This window comes from Manacus vitellinus, unplaced genomic scaffold, assembly GCF_001715985.3.
Source record: "Manacus vitellinus isolate BGI_N305 unplaced genomic scaffold, ASM171598v3 scaffold_47_pilon, whole genome shotgun sequence".
In the NCBI taxonomy this organism is placed as follows: Eukaryota; Metazoa; Chordata; class Aves; order Passeriformes; family Pipridae; genus Manacus; species Manacus vitellinus.
The window spans coordinates 3,549,274-3,565,580 of NW_021940585.1; the positions used below are offsets into that span (position 1 = coordinate 3,549,274).

At 50.3% G+C, this 16,307-nt stretch overlaps 1 protein-coding gene across 1 annotated transcript in view; it reads left to right on the forward strand.

Moving 5' to 3' along the window:
- PLXNA2 (plexin A2) overlaps positions 1 to 13,956 on the forward strand; it is a 144,740-nt gene extending 130,784 nt beyond the window's left edge. Inside the window, exons 22-31 of the mRNA XM_029962520.1 lie at positions 132 to 198; positions 836 to 982; positions 1,379 to 1,538; positions 1,665 to 1,768; positions 6,319 to 6,418; positions 8,480 to 8,670; positions 9,298 to 9,467; positions 11,479 to 11,691; positions 12,008 to 12,158; positions 13,489 to 13,956. Of these exons, the coding sequence (XP_029818380.1) occupies positions 132 to 198; positions 836 to 982; positions 1,379 to 1,538; positions 1,665 to 1,768; positions 6,319 to 6,418; positions 8,480 to 8,670; positions 9,298 to 9,467; positions 11,479 to 11,691; positions 12,008 to 12,158; positions 13,489 to 13,584 (1,399 nt within the window). The 3' untranslated portion in view covers positions 13,585 to 13,956. The remainder of the gene's footprint in view (positions 1 to 131; positions 199 to 835; positions 983 to 1,378; positions 1,539 to 1,664; positions 1,769 to 6,318; positions 6,419 to 8,479; positions 8,671 to 9,297; positions 9,468 to 11,478; positions 11,692 to 12,007; positions 12,159 to 13,488) is intronic.
- The last annotated feature ends 2,351 nt before the right edge of the window (positions 13,957 to 16,307 follow it).

A 16,307-nucleotide genomic window follows, 5' to 3' on the forward strand; every position in this document is an offset into this window, starting at 1 on the left:
CTGCTGCCAGCTCCGTGCAGGGAGGGGGGACAGTGCTGGCCACATCCTGCTGCTCTGGAATCCTGGTCCTGAGCACCACGGAGCTGTGCCAGGCTCTGGGTGTAATGTGTGTCCTCCTGGTTTCCCCCTAGGACCGAGTCGGTGGCTGAGAAGATGCTGACAAACTGGTTTGCCTTCCTCCTCCACAAGTTCCTCAAGGTAAGGAGGGATGGAGCACGGACCCACCCTGTCACTGTGCTGTCTCACCCACCTGCCATCCCTGGGAGGGGATCTGGGCATGAAACTCTTCCATCAGACTCCAAGTTAAAAGGTGCAGTAGCAAGGCAGGGGAGGTGGAAATTTGTTGGAGGTGCCAACACCTGGGGCTGCTGCTCCATGGTCACAGCCTTCCTCAGAGCCCTCAGCTCTCCTGGTGTTATTCCCATGTCACAGGGTTTCTCTTACAGCTCTTTAGTACTTAGGAGAAATTCTCACATCTCCCGAGCTTCCATATTTTTTAACTTAATTTGTGGTTTTGGAAACCCCACAGAATTTGCTTCGTGGGAGTGAACAATGAGATCAAGATATCAAATTTCGTTTTTTTACAGCCACATAGATTCAGGAGGGCTTTACCCTGCCAAAGACAGCAAACCCGTGGAGCTGTGGAGCTCATGGGGTTGGCTGTCCTCTCCAGGAGCTGCTGGGGGCCAAACCTGGGTTGTACATGTGCTGAGGAGTGAGTGGGACCGTGTCTCTGCTGGGAGGAATCACGTGCCAAACCCATCTGCAGGCCAGTGGCCCTGGAGGAGAGGCACCATCACCTCTGTGTCAGCTCTGCTGTCCCTCTCTCGTGCAGGAATGTGCTGGAGAGCCACTCTTCATGCTCTACTGTGCCATCAAGCAGCAGATGGAGAAAGGCCCCATTGATGCCATCACAGGAGAAGCCCGTTACTCCCTCAGCGAGGACAAGCTCATCCGGCAGCAGATCGAGTACAAGACTCTGGTGAGTGATGCTGGAGGAGCTGCCAGGGAATCACTGCTGTCCCTCCCCTGTGAGCTCTGCTGACCTTGTGATTAGGACACTTCTGTGAGGCCTGAGTGCTGCCAGTGCAATAAAGACCCGTGTCCAAGTGAGGTGCATCCCTAATTTTCTGGTGTAAATAACCTGAGCCAAGCCTTTGGAAAGGCGGGTTTGAGGGGAATGTTTTATCTCCCTTGGGCGTTGAATATGGACATCCAGGACTCTTACCTTAGAAATAATGATATAAATATACTTGGTGCAATAGCAATTAGGGCTGCAGTGGGTTTTTTTAATGAGAAAAGGCTGTTGTGACACGGGGTTACATTTCTCCTGGGTGCTCATCCTTTAGAGCATGGTGTGTTTCTCCTTCTCTTCCAGATCCTAAACTGTGTGAACCCAGATAATGAGAACAGTCCAGAGATCCCCGTGAAGGTGCTGAACTGTGACACCATCACCCAAGTCAAGGAGAAGATCCTCGATGCCGTGTACAAAAACGTCCCGTATTCCCAAAGACCGAGGGCCGTGGACATGGATTTGGGTAGGAGCTCCCCTGCCTGATAGGAGGGGGGTGATCAGAGAGGCTGACTGGGGATTCTTGGTGGGTTTTGCAGAGCCTGGCCCCTCTCTGACCGTGGCGTGTGCCTGGTTTTTGCCTCTCCCACAGAGTGGCGGCAGGGCCGGATCGCCCGGGTGGTCCTGCAGGATGAAGACATCACCACCAAGATCGAGGGAGACTGGAAGCGCCTGAACACCTTGATGCACTATCAGGTAGGGAAGCAGCCCCAGCTGACAGAAAGCAGCTCCCAGAAAGCTGCCAGGAGGAAGGAAAGAAAAGCAGGACGTTGATTCCCAAGCGTCTCGTCTGCCAAGACAGACAGGGAGGTCACGTTTGTGTGATAAACCAGAAGGGTTCCATGTGCTTCTGCATTAGGTGGGAAAGTAACCTTGACATGGATCTCAAAGGAACCAGCAGGGTTGAAAATTGGCTAAATTAAACCTGCCAGCCGTGGGAGGGAGACGGAGGGAGCAGTGGTGAGGACTGAGCTGCCACTGCTGGGCATGTGGGGCCAGGGAAGGGGTGACAAGGGGGGCTCAGGTCGTTGGCTGGGGGGTCTGAGACAACCAGGACTGCAGCAGGGGAGGAGGGGGAGTCTCTGCCTTCCCTGAGAGCTTTGCAAACGCCACTGGTCTGATGCAAAGCACAAGCTGTAGCAGCAGCTTCTCTCTCATACTCATGTTCCTCCTGTGTGTTGACTTTGGGGCAATTTATGGGGAGGGAAAAAGGGAAACAGAGCAAATACTTCGAATGCTGTCACACAGGAGGGCCGAGGGAGTGCTGGGTGGTGTACAGGATGAGGCCAGGTCAACAAAAGGGGGATATCAAGAGCTCCTCCTTGACATCAAACCTCTTAAATCCCCAAGTCAGGTTTCAGGAGGTTTGTCACTGAAGTCACATAAAGTGAAGCCAGGCAGGGAAGATGCTCAGTCCTGCATCAGATGGGGTGGGTGAGGTGGCCTAAGGAATTGTTGCCATCTTTAACTTCTGGGCACGGCAGTGCCTGTTGGAAAGGGCTCCTTACACTGTGAAAGAGGTAAAGAGGGGGCTGAGGAAGGTTTGGTTTCAGGGAATCAAAGGCTTTTCCTCAAAGCCTGTCTGCAGCAGAGGATAACTGCATTAATTGGGACCCGTAACCTACTCCTGTCCATCACTCCCACCCCAGAAGTGTTTAGTATTTAATCTGGCATCTTTCCCTGTTTATACACCATCTCCAGTCCATCAGCCTGACTCACGCTGTGTGAGTTGAATGGGAGCCAGTATTGACAGGAGCCATGTAATCAGGGAGCGAGGCAGGAGAATGGCATGAATATGCACCGTGCATGTTAAAAGGAACCTCGAGGGTCAACTTTGGCGAGCAGCCCCCAGGATTTAAACACAGATCGCCGTAAAAATGTCACAGGAGTTGTGCAGATTAATTCCATTGTTCCTAAAATCTGTTTTACCTGACAGTTGCAAGGGATTAACCAACATGCAGGGAAGCAGCGAGACTTTATTATGCCTTGATCTTTAAAAGTCATCGTGAGGAAGTCACAAGTGAAAGCTGTGCTTGTCTGATGTGTGGTGGATGCTGGGGGAGGGAGCACTTTCATTTTAGTGCCTGTGGGAAAAGCTGAGCCACAAGCTTACCCTTAAAATAAACAAAACCCTTGCAAGCACTCGAGATGCTGCAGCTCTTCCTGCCATTTGAATGTCAGCTGTGCTCTGGAAGAAAGGAGAAGTTTGCTACCAAACATCTAACCAGGTAGATGCCTTGTGTCTTCCTGCTCTGGCCCGAGCTCTGCACAGCCCAACTGAGCTGTTTCACTCATTAAAAAGGAGCCAACCTCTCTTTCACTGCAGCAGAAATCTTGTCAAGGCAAGGCTTTTGCCAAAAACAAACAGCAATATATATATATATATATATTTGCTATTCCTACCAGGTTGTGTTTCTTTCCTTTTTTCTGTTGGAGCAATAAATGTTTTTATTAGGTATCAAAAATACAGATGCTCCAGGACTACACAGTAAAACAAATACATGGGCAAAGGCACAGCTTAAAGAGGGTATAAAATCATTTGAGTTCCAAGTGCTGCTGTCTCACCATTTAACAGGAATGTTACCCATGAAACAGGTGTGGTTCAAGCCATTAAAATATATGTAGATTTCCAGAGGACTTGTGAAGATGATTTCTAAATTTCTGGGGGAAAAAAAAATGAAAGCTTGCTTTCTAAAGCTCTGCCCATCTTTTATTCAGAGCTGTCTTGTCTTTATTCTGATCTGAAGGCAGAGAGATCTCTGGGTTTGCACGTGGAGGTTGGAGATGCACAGCTCATGTTTCCATCCAGGTGTGTCTCTTGGAGAGTTGCTCTCACCTGGGAGGCTGCAGGAGGGACCAGAACACCCCTGGACCCCCCAGCCCTGCCCTGCTCCTGATTCCTGGGATCCCTTCTCTCCTCAGCCCCATTCCCTGCATCTCCAGGGCTCCAAACCACGCTCCTCCTCCCTGTGCCCTGAGGGCTCTGCAGAGGGCAGTTATTTAACTCCAAGAGTTTCTCAGCTCCACCCCTGGCCGCTGGATTTGACACTATTACATTTGTTTTCTGCATTAGAATGATGAAAATATAATAACTGATCAAATGGATTTTTCACGGGAAGCCTTTGCATACAACACCAAATTGGATTTAAAGAAAAATATTCATCTCTCTAATATTTTTGAACCACTTTATAAAATTATGCAGTGAATTGTACACCTGCTGCTTATTTCTTCATTTATAAAAGTAGATGTATGGCTTAAATAGGTGTAATTCTTTGTTAAATTCTCTGGAGCTTTTGTATGTGGTAAGGAATTATATTACATTTGTGTCATATCCTTTTGGCTTCATGGCTATTAAACTCCATGGGAGAGTCTCACCCCGTGTGGTTTCGCTCAAGAAAAATGAAACACTGAATTTAATATTAAATGATTTACAGTGGCTCACGGAGGGTTAACTCAGAGGCAGCAGAGCATGAATACCTGTCAGCCACTGGGAGTCTGGAGAGGCCAAGAGGCTAAAAAACTGTTTTAAAGGGAAAATTAGAAGGACAAAGGGAAGATTTGTGTGGAAAATGAGACTCTGGAGCCGAGGGTGGCAGAGCTGGAATCCTCGCTGCGTCCCCGCTGCCCCACGCAGGCACAGCCCGGGCTCCCACCTCCCCGCTCCAGGTTTTATTTCTCCTCTCTTTAAGGTGTTTTGTGCACCACGCTTCCAGCTTGTAGAATAATCAGAATATTTATAAAGTTGTAAAGCAGCCAGCCAGCTCCCGGGGCGTCTCTGGGGCTTTCTGGGAGTGTGGCAGCGGCGGAGCGAGATGGGAAACGAATGCGTGTTACATCTGATGCTAATTTGCACGCTGGTGGTTTTTTAGCTGACAAGAGCCATTCGACCCAAAATTTAGAGAGTGAGAGTGCTCTTATGTGTGTGTGTGGAATTTTTAATGCCTCTCTCCCAGTTAACCACAGCCCTGGTGGAAATGGAGCCGCTCCTCCATGGAACACCCCGGGCTCGGGTTTCTCTCTGGTGGAACTGAGCTGGAGTGGCAGCTAAGAACGGCCTAAGAAAATAATATCAGCATTGATAATTTCTTCCTTTGGCTTAACAAATTGCATGAAGTGAGGCAGGAGCAGACAAGGAAATGATGGAGGTGTTTGGAGTGTTTTTTCTTAGAAATATCTCGCTTTTGTGCCGTGAACCACAAGTGACTATTATTTCCACTATCACCAGCAATAATAATAACTCTCATTTCCATGAAACCTTTCATCTGAATGGCCTTGAAAGGCAGCACAGGGCACTGTGTGAAGCTCACCTTGTGGCTGCAGGTGTTGTACAAACACCTGGAGAGGCTGGGGAAGCAAAAAACACCTGGAGCATCCCGTGCACAGGGTCAGTGCTGAGTCCCTCACAGGACTCCTGGCAAATAATGGAGGATTTAGCCCCAAAAGAAATTCCTCCAGCAGGAAGAGGCATTTCTTTTGTGCAGGTCCTCTAAAAAGTGTGTTGGCTGGGCCCTGGCAGGCTGTGGTGACTCTGTTCTCTGCTCCCTTGCTGTGCTGCACGACAGGTCACAAGTTCAAAATTAAAAGCCACTCAGGCCCATTCCCTGGAAACCTGGAGATTCTTAATTAAGGGGTATAAGTTAGAAAACTTCCAGTGACTACTGGATTTATAGGGAGGATAAAATTAAACATGGCTACTAAAATCTGCTGTAACAAAACCTTGTTAGCACTAATGTTCATTTATAGTTTGACTTCCCAGTGTTTAATTCCTTCTCTGGAGCAATAAAGGGATAACAATTAAATACCCTGAAAGATGGCTTTATGACTTGCTCAGCTGTAAATCAAACTTTTAAAGTTCGTAAAAATTGCTAAAATAAAAAATGGTTTAATAGGAATGTTTTATGGCCCATAACGTTATTACAGCCCTTTTATTCCCTCTGCATTGTTACTTTAATTGGATCACAACAATTCTTGAGATTCTCATTTTTATTGGATAAAGCATAACCTTAAATCAGAACGACCAAAAGCATCTTCAGATAAAAAAATAAATCTTTGATTTATCACCCCTTTCCTTCAGGCTCTGGGCTGTAGAGCTGCTGCTGACCCAGCACGGGGCTCTGCCAGGGCTGGGTGGCTCCCTGTGCCCACCCTTGGCACCCTTCTGCTCAGGATTTGCTGGATCAGCAGCTGGTGATCCCAATGTGGAGGGTGGATCCCACTGATCTTCTCCTCCTCCTTTGCCTCCCCAGGTGTCCGACCGCTCAGTCGTGGCTCTCGTTCCCAAGCAAACCTCCTCCTACAATATTCCTGCCTCTGCCAGTATATCCCGGACATCTATCAGCAGATATGGTAAGAAGGGATGGGAAATGGTGGGTACTGCAAGGAATTAGTGGGGGAAAAGCAGCAGATTCCCCCCAAAAAACCGCCCCACACGAGCCAAAATGAACACCCAGGTGCCCAACGGGAAAATGTCCTTGGTTGCTGGTGTTTCCTTGCAAAGGCTTTTCCATCTATGAGCAGAACAGCCAAAAGACCAGAGAAGCTGAGAGGAGGGAGAAGGGAATGCCAGGCACATGAGTAACTTTTAGGAATGTTGGTCCTGGGAAAGTCCAGGGAAGTTGTTTGTCTCAGAGGGGGTGGGTGATGCAGAGCTTTGTGTCCCCTGCATGACAGAAAAGCCTGAGTCCTTCACCTTTCCCTTCTCTAAGTGGAGGATCCTGAGTTCTTTGCTAATGGGTCAAAATAGGGAACAGCAATCTTAACACAGAGTGCTGGGATGTGCCCACCTGGGAATTCAGGATTTGCATAATAGCAGGGCTCAGCACATTCCAGAGGGTCCCTGAAGATGCTGCAGCCTGAGTAAATGAGTCTGTGAGGTGCCAGGTGTGCGTTTATAACACTAAATCCACAATAATAGTAATAATATACTTCCATAAAAGGCAGCAGTGGCAAAATCTCTGGTGCACTGATCTTTCATTATCGTTCATTTTGCAGAGTGTTTTACAAGCAAAAAGTCTCCTGACAAACCCGTCTCCTCCTCTTGTTTATGGCTCCCAAAATAATGTTGGGTTTTTTTTCCTTGAGCAAGGGTTCTGAGGAGCCAAAAATAGGCTGGTCTTTAGGTAAAATCCAGGAGAAAAGGCATTTCTCCCTGTGTGGTGTAGATCCCCCAAATGTCCAGCACATCCCACGCTTCAGGTGATGGAAAAACCAAGGCTGGGTCACACAGCCTGAGTCCTTACAGCTCATTGATCTATGTCAGCTGGCAAAGCTTTTGCAAACTACCAATGTGAGCAATCATTGCTCATGTTAAGATTAATATTTCTAATTGTGCTGACAGAATTTAAATTAGATACTTATTTACTTCCCCTGTTATATATCAGTACGGAGATGTGTTTAAAAATAGAATTACTAGATGCTTTCCTAGCTGTCCCTTTGTCTGTCTCCTTAATTATATCAGTTGGAGTACTCATTTATCTAAGCCTTAATCAGGGATGAAAATCCAGCTAGTTTGGTAATGACTCAAGTATTTCCCTCGGCTGATTTATGATTGATCCCCGTACTCTTGACTAGGAGGTTGAGCAGTGAATTGAAGGCTAAACTTGAGAAAATCCACAAGGTTTCCAGAGAACAAAGAAATTTAGTGAGAGGAAAAAATCCAGCGAGGCACAGCCGGGCTCCTCAGCCTCCTGTCTCAGCTTGGAGACGCCGTGGATGGGATCCAGGGAGGCACATTCTTTGGGAAGTTAAATACGTAAATAAATATATGTCACATCCCTCCATGGTTCCTGAGCAATTAAGGGAAAGACTGTTGTCTACCTGCCTCCTGTTGAGCTCCTCTTTCCCTTCAGGGCAGGAAGGACAGCAGGAGGCTGGACCTGCTCAACCCATGGATCGCACGGCCGGGGTGCAGGACTGGCCTTGGGCTCTGCAGTTGATACTCAGCTTGAGCCCTTGCTGCTCTCCTGAAAGCCTCAAGGACAAGACCAGCAGTTTCTTCTGCCTTTTGTGCTCGTTGTGCTGGGCAGGGTTTTATTATTTGCAAAATACTGGACAAAACACAAGACTGGCGCTGCAGGAGTTGGTGCCCGGGGTTAACGTGTGTGAGCTCATGGACAAATCTTGTGTGGGCCTGTATGATGAGTTCACATAAGGATGTGAATGGAGCAGGAAAGTCCATGTCTGAGTGTGAACAGAGAAAAGCCCAAGTCTGAGGGACTCTATTTGGTGGAGACCAACACATATCAACATTTTGTTGGTGCCTGGGTGGTTTTATATTTCATCACCCCATAAAAAAGCCAGTGCAGGTGGTTTGGGCGTTAGCAAACGTGGTGGTGTCACTGAGAAGAGACAGGGGAGTGGAAAAAGGGTTTGCTTTGAGTGTGACCAACTTCTCTCCCCATCATCCAGACTCCACCTTCCGCTACACCGGCAGCCCCGACAGCCTGCGCTCCCGGGCCCCCATGATCACCCCCGACCTGGAGAGCGGGGTCAAGGTCTGGCACCTGGTCAAAAACCACGACCATGGAGACCAGAAGGAGGGAGACAGGGGCAGTAAGATGGTGTCTGAGATCTACCTGACCAGGCTGTTGGCCACAAAGGTAACTCCCGTGCGCTGAATTCGCGTGGGAAACGCACAGTGAGGTTCATCCACAGACACTTCTCGGGGGTCCTGTGCAGCCCCTGATGATGCTCAGCTCCCAGGAGGTCTGTCCCTGCTGGGTTTTCCTGGGACCAGGTGGGTGCTGGAGCAGCAACAGAACCAAAGCCCAGATTTCCCCACACTCAAGGCTGTTGCTGCAATTCTTCATTCTTTTGCACAGTATTAAAACACAAAGAGTGTTTCATTCTTTTGCACAGTATTAAAACACAAAGAGTGTTTTAATTTGCAGCAGTGCCTGCAAATATTTACCCAGTTTCCTTGACCAGAGAGAGTTTTCCTGTCTCTCCTCCCACGTTCATCACCGTGGACAACACAGATGTGCTTTGGAAAGCCAATAAAAAAATGGTTTCAGGTTAGAAATAAAGAGCAAATTCAACCCTGAGTAGCTGCAGGCCAGAGCTTTCCCCGGGGACCCTCCAGAGCAGTCAGCGCTCGGAAAGACCCCGACCTCGTTATTCCTATGGGGGGGTCCATGGCAGCACTTTGAGGGGCTGGTAACATCTGGCTGCTTGGCCAAGCGTGTGCCCATCCCTCCCCTCACCCCCTGGGTTGCTGCTGCCTCCAGGGAACGCTGCAGAAGTTCGTGGACGACTTGTTCGAGACACTGTTCAGCACCGTGCACCGCGGCAGCGCGCTCCCGCTCGCCATCAAGTACATGTTCGATTTCCTGGATGAGCAGGCGGACAAGCACGGCATCCACGACACGGATGTGAGGCACACGTGGAAGAGCAATTGGTAAGAGGGGGAGGCAGGTCTGAGTGTTGAGCTGTGTCCTAGGGTGGAACAGAGGTGGGGAATTGCTTTGGGAAGGCTGGGGAGCACCGAGTTGGGCAAGAGGGCACAGTCGTAAGCTGCGCCAGGAAAGGTTTAGGTTGGACATTAGGAAGAAGTTCTTTACAGAGTGATTGGGCATTGGGATGGGCTGCCCAGGGAAGGAGCAGTCACCATCCCTGGAGAGATTTAAAAAGAGACTGGATGTGGCACTCAGTGCCATGGTCTAGTAGACAAGGTGGTGTTGGGTCAAAAGGTTGGACTCGATGATCTCAGAGGTCTGAGAATCTCTGGCTGATTCTGTGATTCTGTGGAGCCATGCAGCTTCAGAGCATGAGATGTGCCACAAAGCCGTGCAGATGCTTTTCAGCCAGCACTGATGCTGCCCCGGTGGATGTGGCAGTGGGGTTTGATCCTGGGTTGGGCTGCCAGTGTGGTGTTCGTGGAATCACAGAATCATAGAACATCCTGATTTGGAAGGGAAGGGTATTAAAGCACAAGCCTGAGTGCTTGTGTTCAGCACCGTGCACCGCGGCACGTGCTCTGAGTCCTCTGCCCAAGTGGAAGCTGGAACCAGCCTCTGATTCCCACACTTTGGAAAGAGCCAGTCTGTGAGTGGGAGGCAGGGCTCCATGCCCACACCACCCTGCCTGCACAACCCTGCTGTGGCACAAATGTCAAGACTGCCTGGGAGGGGAGAGCTCAGCCAGTGGCTGCACCTTTCCCATCACTTCAGGCAGCAGCTGGAGCATTTGGGCATCAGGAGGAGGTGGCACGGGGGGAAGGAGCCAGCCCCATGTGCCATCGGCCTTCTCCAAACAATAACAGCTCTCACATCTCTGCCTCTGCTGTTATTTTAGGATTAAAGGCTCCATGGGTTGTAAATTTACCTCTGTGAGGAAGGAAGAAAAGCACAACAAATGGTTGCTTCCTAAAGACTTTGTATTTCCCCCCTGAGTCCCTCATGGCTTAAAAGGCCTCTAATCATCGTGGCTGCAAAAGCCGGGTTCCCCACTAAGGCTGTGGGAAGCTCAAAACAATTCCTTGAAAGCCTTAGAAAAAGGAGTTATTGGGGTAAAAATTGTGGAATCAACAAGAAATTTTGAGACCTTCTTAAAGCAATAAAAAAAGGAAACAATGACCACCAGAGTTTGGCCTGCCAGAGGCATCACACCCCATGAGCCCTGGCCCTTCCTTCTCCCTGGGGCATGGTGGGCTCGGCTGAGCTGCAGCATTCCCAGGAAGGGAATTTTGGTGGGGAGATGGGAGCAGGCTTGTGCCACTGGAGCAGGTCAAAGCAAATGGAGGCTTGGAAGAGGGAGCTGGGCGTGCTGGGGATGTGGCTGAGCCGCTCACCTGCAGTGCAGCAAGAGTTAAGGCTGCAGCCTTCAGCGAGCTGGGGAGACAGAGGGAGCTGAGACTTGAAAGGTAATAGAAAGCAGCAGCTGTTTTTTTGATCCTGCTATACAGCCGAAGAAAAAAAGGAATAATAATTCCCCTTTGATTGCAAAGGCCTCGGGATTTGGGGACAAAGCCTCTGATGCTGCTGCACCTCCCGTGGATGATGGGCCGCGGCGTGGCCGGGCAGCCGCTGATTAGTGTGGGGGTGACTGCCCTGGGCTCACCCCACACCACATCCATCCGCTCTAACTAGCTCAGCTTAATGGGCCTCTCACAGAGATGCTCCCCCAGAACCCCCAAACACTGCCCAGCTCTGCCCTGGCACAGCCAGCCTGCCCTCCTGCCCCATACCTCCCCCCGTGCGGGATCAGAGCCCAGGGCAGCTCCCAGGGCAGCAGTGCCCAGCACAGGCATGGCAGGATCCATCACCAGCAATCTGGGCAGCACTGGGCTAACTGGTGCTTCATGCCCCTGGCCCAGCTCCTGTTCAAATTCTTCTATTCTTATTCTTTAGCATGTGCCCTTTCCCAGCCTTTGTCTTCACATCTAATTTTGTTTCTCGCTTGCCCTCCAGCCTCCCCCTCCGATTCTGGGTGAACGTAATCAAAAACCCCCAGTTTGTGTTCGACATCCACAAGGGCAGCATCACGGACGCCTGCCTCTCTGTCGTGGCTCAGACCTTCATGGACTCCTGCTCCACCTCGGAGCACCGCCTGGGCAAGGACTCCCCCTCCAACAAGCTGCTGTACGCCAAGGACATCCCCAGCTACAAGAGCTGGGTGGAGAGGTGGGCAGCAGTGTGGGTGGGGGTTGCTCTGCTCCTGCCCAACCTCCCATGGCCGGTGATCACAGAATAGAATGTTGGGAAGTGGATATAGAACAGCTGGAAGGGACTCACAGGGATCATCGATGATTGCAGCCCCGCCGAGCATCGCTGCTCTTATTTTCAGCTTGTTACAGACCACAATCCTGTTTTCTAGACTCAAACACGAGGCGAAATGATGTTCTTTTCCCCGCAGAGCTCAGTTTAAATCCCAAGGGGAAAAGGAGCATTTCGAGCCGCCGTGTTTCACGTGCCCTCCCCTGGCCTCTCCTTCCCGCAGGTATTACGCCGACATCGCCAAGCTCCCCGCCATCAGCGACCAGGACATGAACGCCTACCTCGCCGAGCAGTCGCGCCTGCACGCCGTGGAGTTCAACATGCTGAGTGCCCTCAACGAGATCTACTCCTATGTCAGCAAGTACAGCGAAGAGGTGGGTGTGCCCTGGGCAGTGATGTCCCCTGGGTGTCCCCCGGGGCAGTGGTGTTCCGTGGGCAATGGTGTCCCCTGGGGGAATGGTGTCCCCTGGGGTAATGGTGTTCCCTGGAGTGATGATGTCCCCTGGGCAATGGTGTTCCCTGGGGCCATGGTGTCCCCTGGGGGAATGGTGTTCCCTGGAGTGATGGTGTCCCCTGGGGGAATGGTGTTCCCTGGAGTGATGGTGTCCCCTGGGCAATGGTGTCACATGGGGAATGGTGTCCCCTCGGCAAATGGTGTTCCCTAGAGTGATGATGTCTCCTGGGCAATGGTGTTCCCTAGAGTGATGATGTCCCCTGGGCAATGGTGTCCCCTGGGGCCATGGTGTCCCCTGCGGTAATGGTGTTCCCTGGAGTGATGGTGTCCCCTGGGCAATGGTGTCCCCTGGGGGAATGGTGTTCTCTGCAGCCATGGTGTCCCCTGGGGTGATGCTGTCCCACGGCGTGCGTGTGACAGACCAGATGCACTTCAGTGCAGTGGTGGGTTGTGCAGTGATCCCTCCTGCTGCCACCCAGAGCTCCCCTTGCCCTTGGTGCAGCGTGGCTGTAGCTGGCAGCGCTGCTGTCCTGCTGTTCTCTTCGTGCACAAAGAGGTTTGGGTCCTGCAGCACAATCTCAGGAGGGCTGAGAGCTAAAATATTGTGGGAGCACCTGGATTCCTCAGCCTTGGCATGCACCCTCTCCCTAATGCAGTGGAAAATCATCATGACCCACTGAAGCTCCCCAGAAACATCCCTGTCTTTTGGGAAGAGCGCAGTCCAAATCCCACGTTGCAGTGACGCAGACTCCTGTTTGCAAAGACACCCTGGCAGCGTGAGCTCCTTTAATGAATGCATCACTTGAAACCAAGTTCTTGCCATCTGTTCCACCCCTTCATTTCGCTGCGAGAAGAACCTTATTTTGCAATTACGTCCGTTAAAAGGGAGGGTTTTGTCATTTAACTGCGTGTACGCATTTGCCACACGATGCTGCGGCTATTTTCCGATTAAAGGGTTTAAAAAAAATCTCATCAGTTCCGTGCTAAACGAGACAAGAAGTGTTGGAGTCCAAGGTACAGGGGAGGGTCAGAATGATTTTGTTGTGCGGGTATTGAGCGGTTCAACAAACCAACAGCGACGGCGAAGCGCTGGGCACGTTGCTTCGCCGGTTATTTGAGTTTCACACCTCCCCATTTCGAGTTGCTCACATCTCACTGCCCACCCACCTCCTCCACCCCCTCTCTCACACACTGACTTCTTTCTCTGTTTCTTTTTTTCTCCCCTCCCCGTTTTATTTTCTCTCCCCCAGCTCATCGGGGCTCTGGAGCAGGATGAACAGGCACGTAGACAGCGGCTGGCTTACAAAGTAGAGCAACTTATTGGGGCCATGTCTATTGAGAGCTGAAGAAAGGTCGTGGTGCTCAAGGCTGGCAAAGGGCAGAGGATCACATGGACTCTCGGGAATTTAGAGGGAGAACAAGCAAGGAAGGCGCTGGACACAAATACCAAGGCTCTTCTGGAGCGAACAGAGACTGGCCCAAGGACTGACTGCATTCAAAAATCATGTAGGAACCGGTTTGAAAGGCAGGAAGAGAAGAAGATAAAACATCTCAATCCAAGTCTGATCAAGGTGGATCATTTTTTCGAGCATACATGGAAAGAAGGAACCTGGATGTCTCCATGACTGCTGCTTTGCATGAAAATTGTTTGATGTATATTAGAAAATAAAACTTTATTTAAAGGCCTTTTTTTTTTTTTTAAGAAAATGAAGAAAAAGTACAAAAAAAAAAAAATAGAGCAAAAACCACAGAGGCCATAGAGATAATCCTGGCAACAAGGATCAGCTCTGAATCCTGTCCTCGAGAGCCTCCTGAGGACACGGCTCAGACATTCTGCGAACGGACTCTCACACCAGTTGGAACATCTGGAAAACCGAAATCGTCTTCTTTTTGGGATCTTATAAAACAACATGAGCACAAGTTTGCACCACACCTTTCTCCACAAAGTGAAATAGCGGTTTAGCCCGAAAATAGTTCAGTGGCTGAGTAACTTATAGGCACTAGAAGGAACTTTACCTGAATTGCAAAACCATCAGATCATCCGACCTGTCCTGAAGTCCAGCTTTATCGATGTATTTATATAGTGTCAATATATATATTTTTTTTAAATCCCATTTGCTGTCGAAGGAGGAAAGATCGGAATTTAAATGCTTTTTCCCATTTCTACCCCATTCCACCTCGCAGTGGCTGCGGTGATCCAGCAGTGATGGGCTCAGTGCCTGGCATGGCTGTGGTGATCCAGCAGTGATCTGGCAGTGTCCAGAATGGTTGGGATGATCCAACAGTGATCCACTCAGTGCCTGGCATGACTGTGATGATCCAGCAGTGATCTGGCAGTGTCCAGCATGGTTGGGATGATCCAGCAGTGATCTGGCAGTGTCCAGCATGGCTGAGGGGATCCAGCAGTGACCCATCCAGTATCCCATTGCTGGTCCCATGTGAGCCCAGCCGGCCTCCTGCCCTCACCCCCCTGGGCAGAGCTGGGATGACGCCTCCAGGGTTGATTTTGGGGGGTTTCTTGCAGCCACCTCCCATTTCTTGCAGTAAAACCCGACAAAGCCCCGATGTTTACTGTGGGTGATACTTGAAAAGCCTGGACATCACAAGAGGAGACATTTGTTGCTCTTCTCTTTGCCACGCAGAGCCAGTTGGCACAGGCTCCCTTTGGGTTTCTCTGCCACGCTGCCCAGGGTCAGGACTTGTATTTCCACTGGAAAGGGGAAAGAAATCTCTGCTCTAGGCAAGGGCAAACCTTAACCAGCACCCACAGACCAGCCAGTGCTGCTGTCGTGTCTCTGTCTCGGCGTCTCATTGTTCTCATTGTTCTCTTCAGTCCCTTGCTGGCCCCCCCAGCACGTGTTCTTGTGGCCAGTGACAGGCAAATGTTTGTGAGTGTTATTACTTTCAAAGACACCAAAGCTTATGTGTGTCCCTTTGTAGAGTGCCAGGAGGGGAAGGAACGCTGTAAATATTTCTCTCTGTAGTAAATACTGATATGTGTGCAGGCTGCAGCGGGGAGGGCAGGGTGATGAGGTCTGATGGAAATACAAGTATTGACTGCATGAGCTTGGCAGTGGCACCAAAATAGCTCCTGGCATCTGCTCAGCCTGCCTGGGCAGGGCCACACCAGACTGGGACCTTAGTTTGCGGCCAGCGTGTGTCGAAGGAAAATCCATTTTCATATCCATCCCCCTCCTCCACTGTTCCTGCCTAGAGGAGCCCAGCAGGGTCACCACGGGCTCCCTGGGCACCAGAGAGCTGCTGGTTTTCTGTCTCTTGCAGTTCAGCAACAGGAGAGGGGAGAAAAGCGTGCAGAGAAATACTCAGGAAACCTGTTGGTTTAATTACCGTTCAGTAAAAGCCATGCCAAGCCCGCTTTCTTTTGGCAATCCACTTCTGTGAGTTTCTCTGGGCCCTGTTAATATTCTGGAAGAAAATACTGATGACAGTGATCGACCTTGTGCAATAACTTCTTGACATTTACAACGGCCTGAGCACTGGATTTACTGAGACACGGAGAGAGCGTCAGAAACAGAGACTGCCAGGCAGAGCAGGGTTCATACTGCCTGTTACTGGGGAGTTCCCTTCCCAGGGATCCTGCTCCTGCACAGTGAATCTAATGTCAAAGGCAGAAAATGTGCAAATGTCTGGGTTGTCCTGTTGGGCATCACAAAGCCCAGTGCCAGGGACGGCCTTGGAGCATCCACCAGCCTGGCCTGCTCTTTGCTGTGGGTCTCACAGGACATTGCAGAGGGTCAGGCTTTGAAATCCTGGGGGTTTTTTGCTGGTTCTGTTCCTGCTGCTCCCTGGGATCCATCACACAGCTCAGCTGAGGGATTTCCAGGCCTGTGTTCTAGCTGTGATGGTTGTTTTGGGTATTTGTACTCAGATCATTCACCAAATTCTCATGGTACTCTGAAACCCAAAGAGAGCAACTCCAAATAGTTCCCAAACAGTTTCCAAACACAGTCTGAAGAGTTATCTCTGCAGGATTCACAAAATATGAGTACTACCCAAAGCAGAGGCCTGGCTTTGCATCACCTGGGTCTGGGGACTGTGTGTGCCTGCC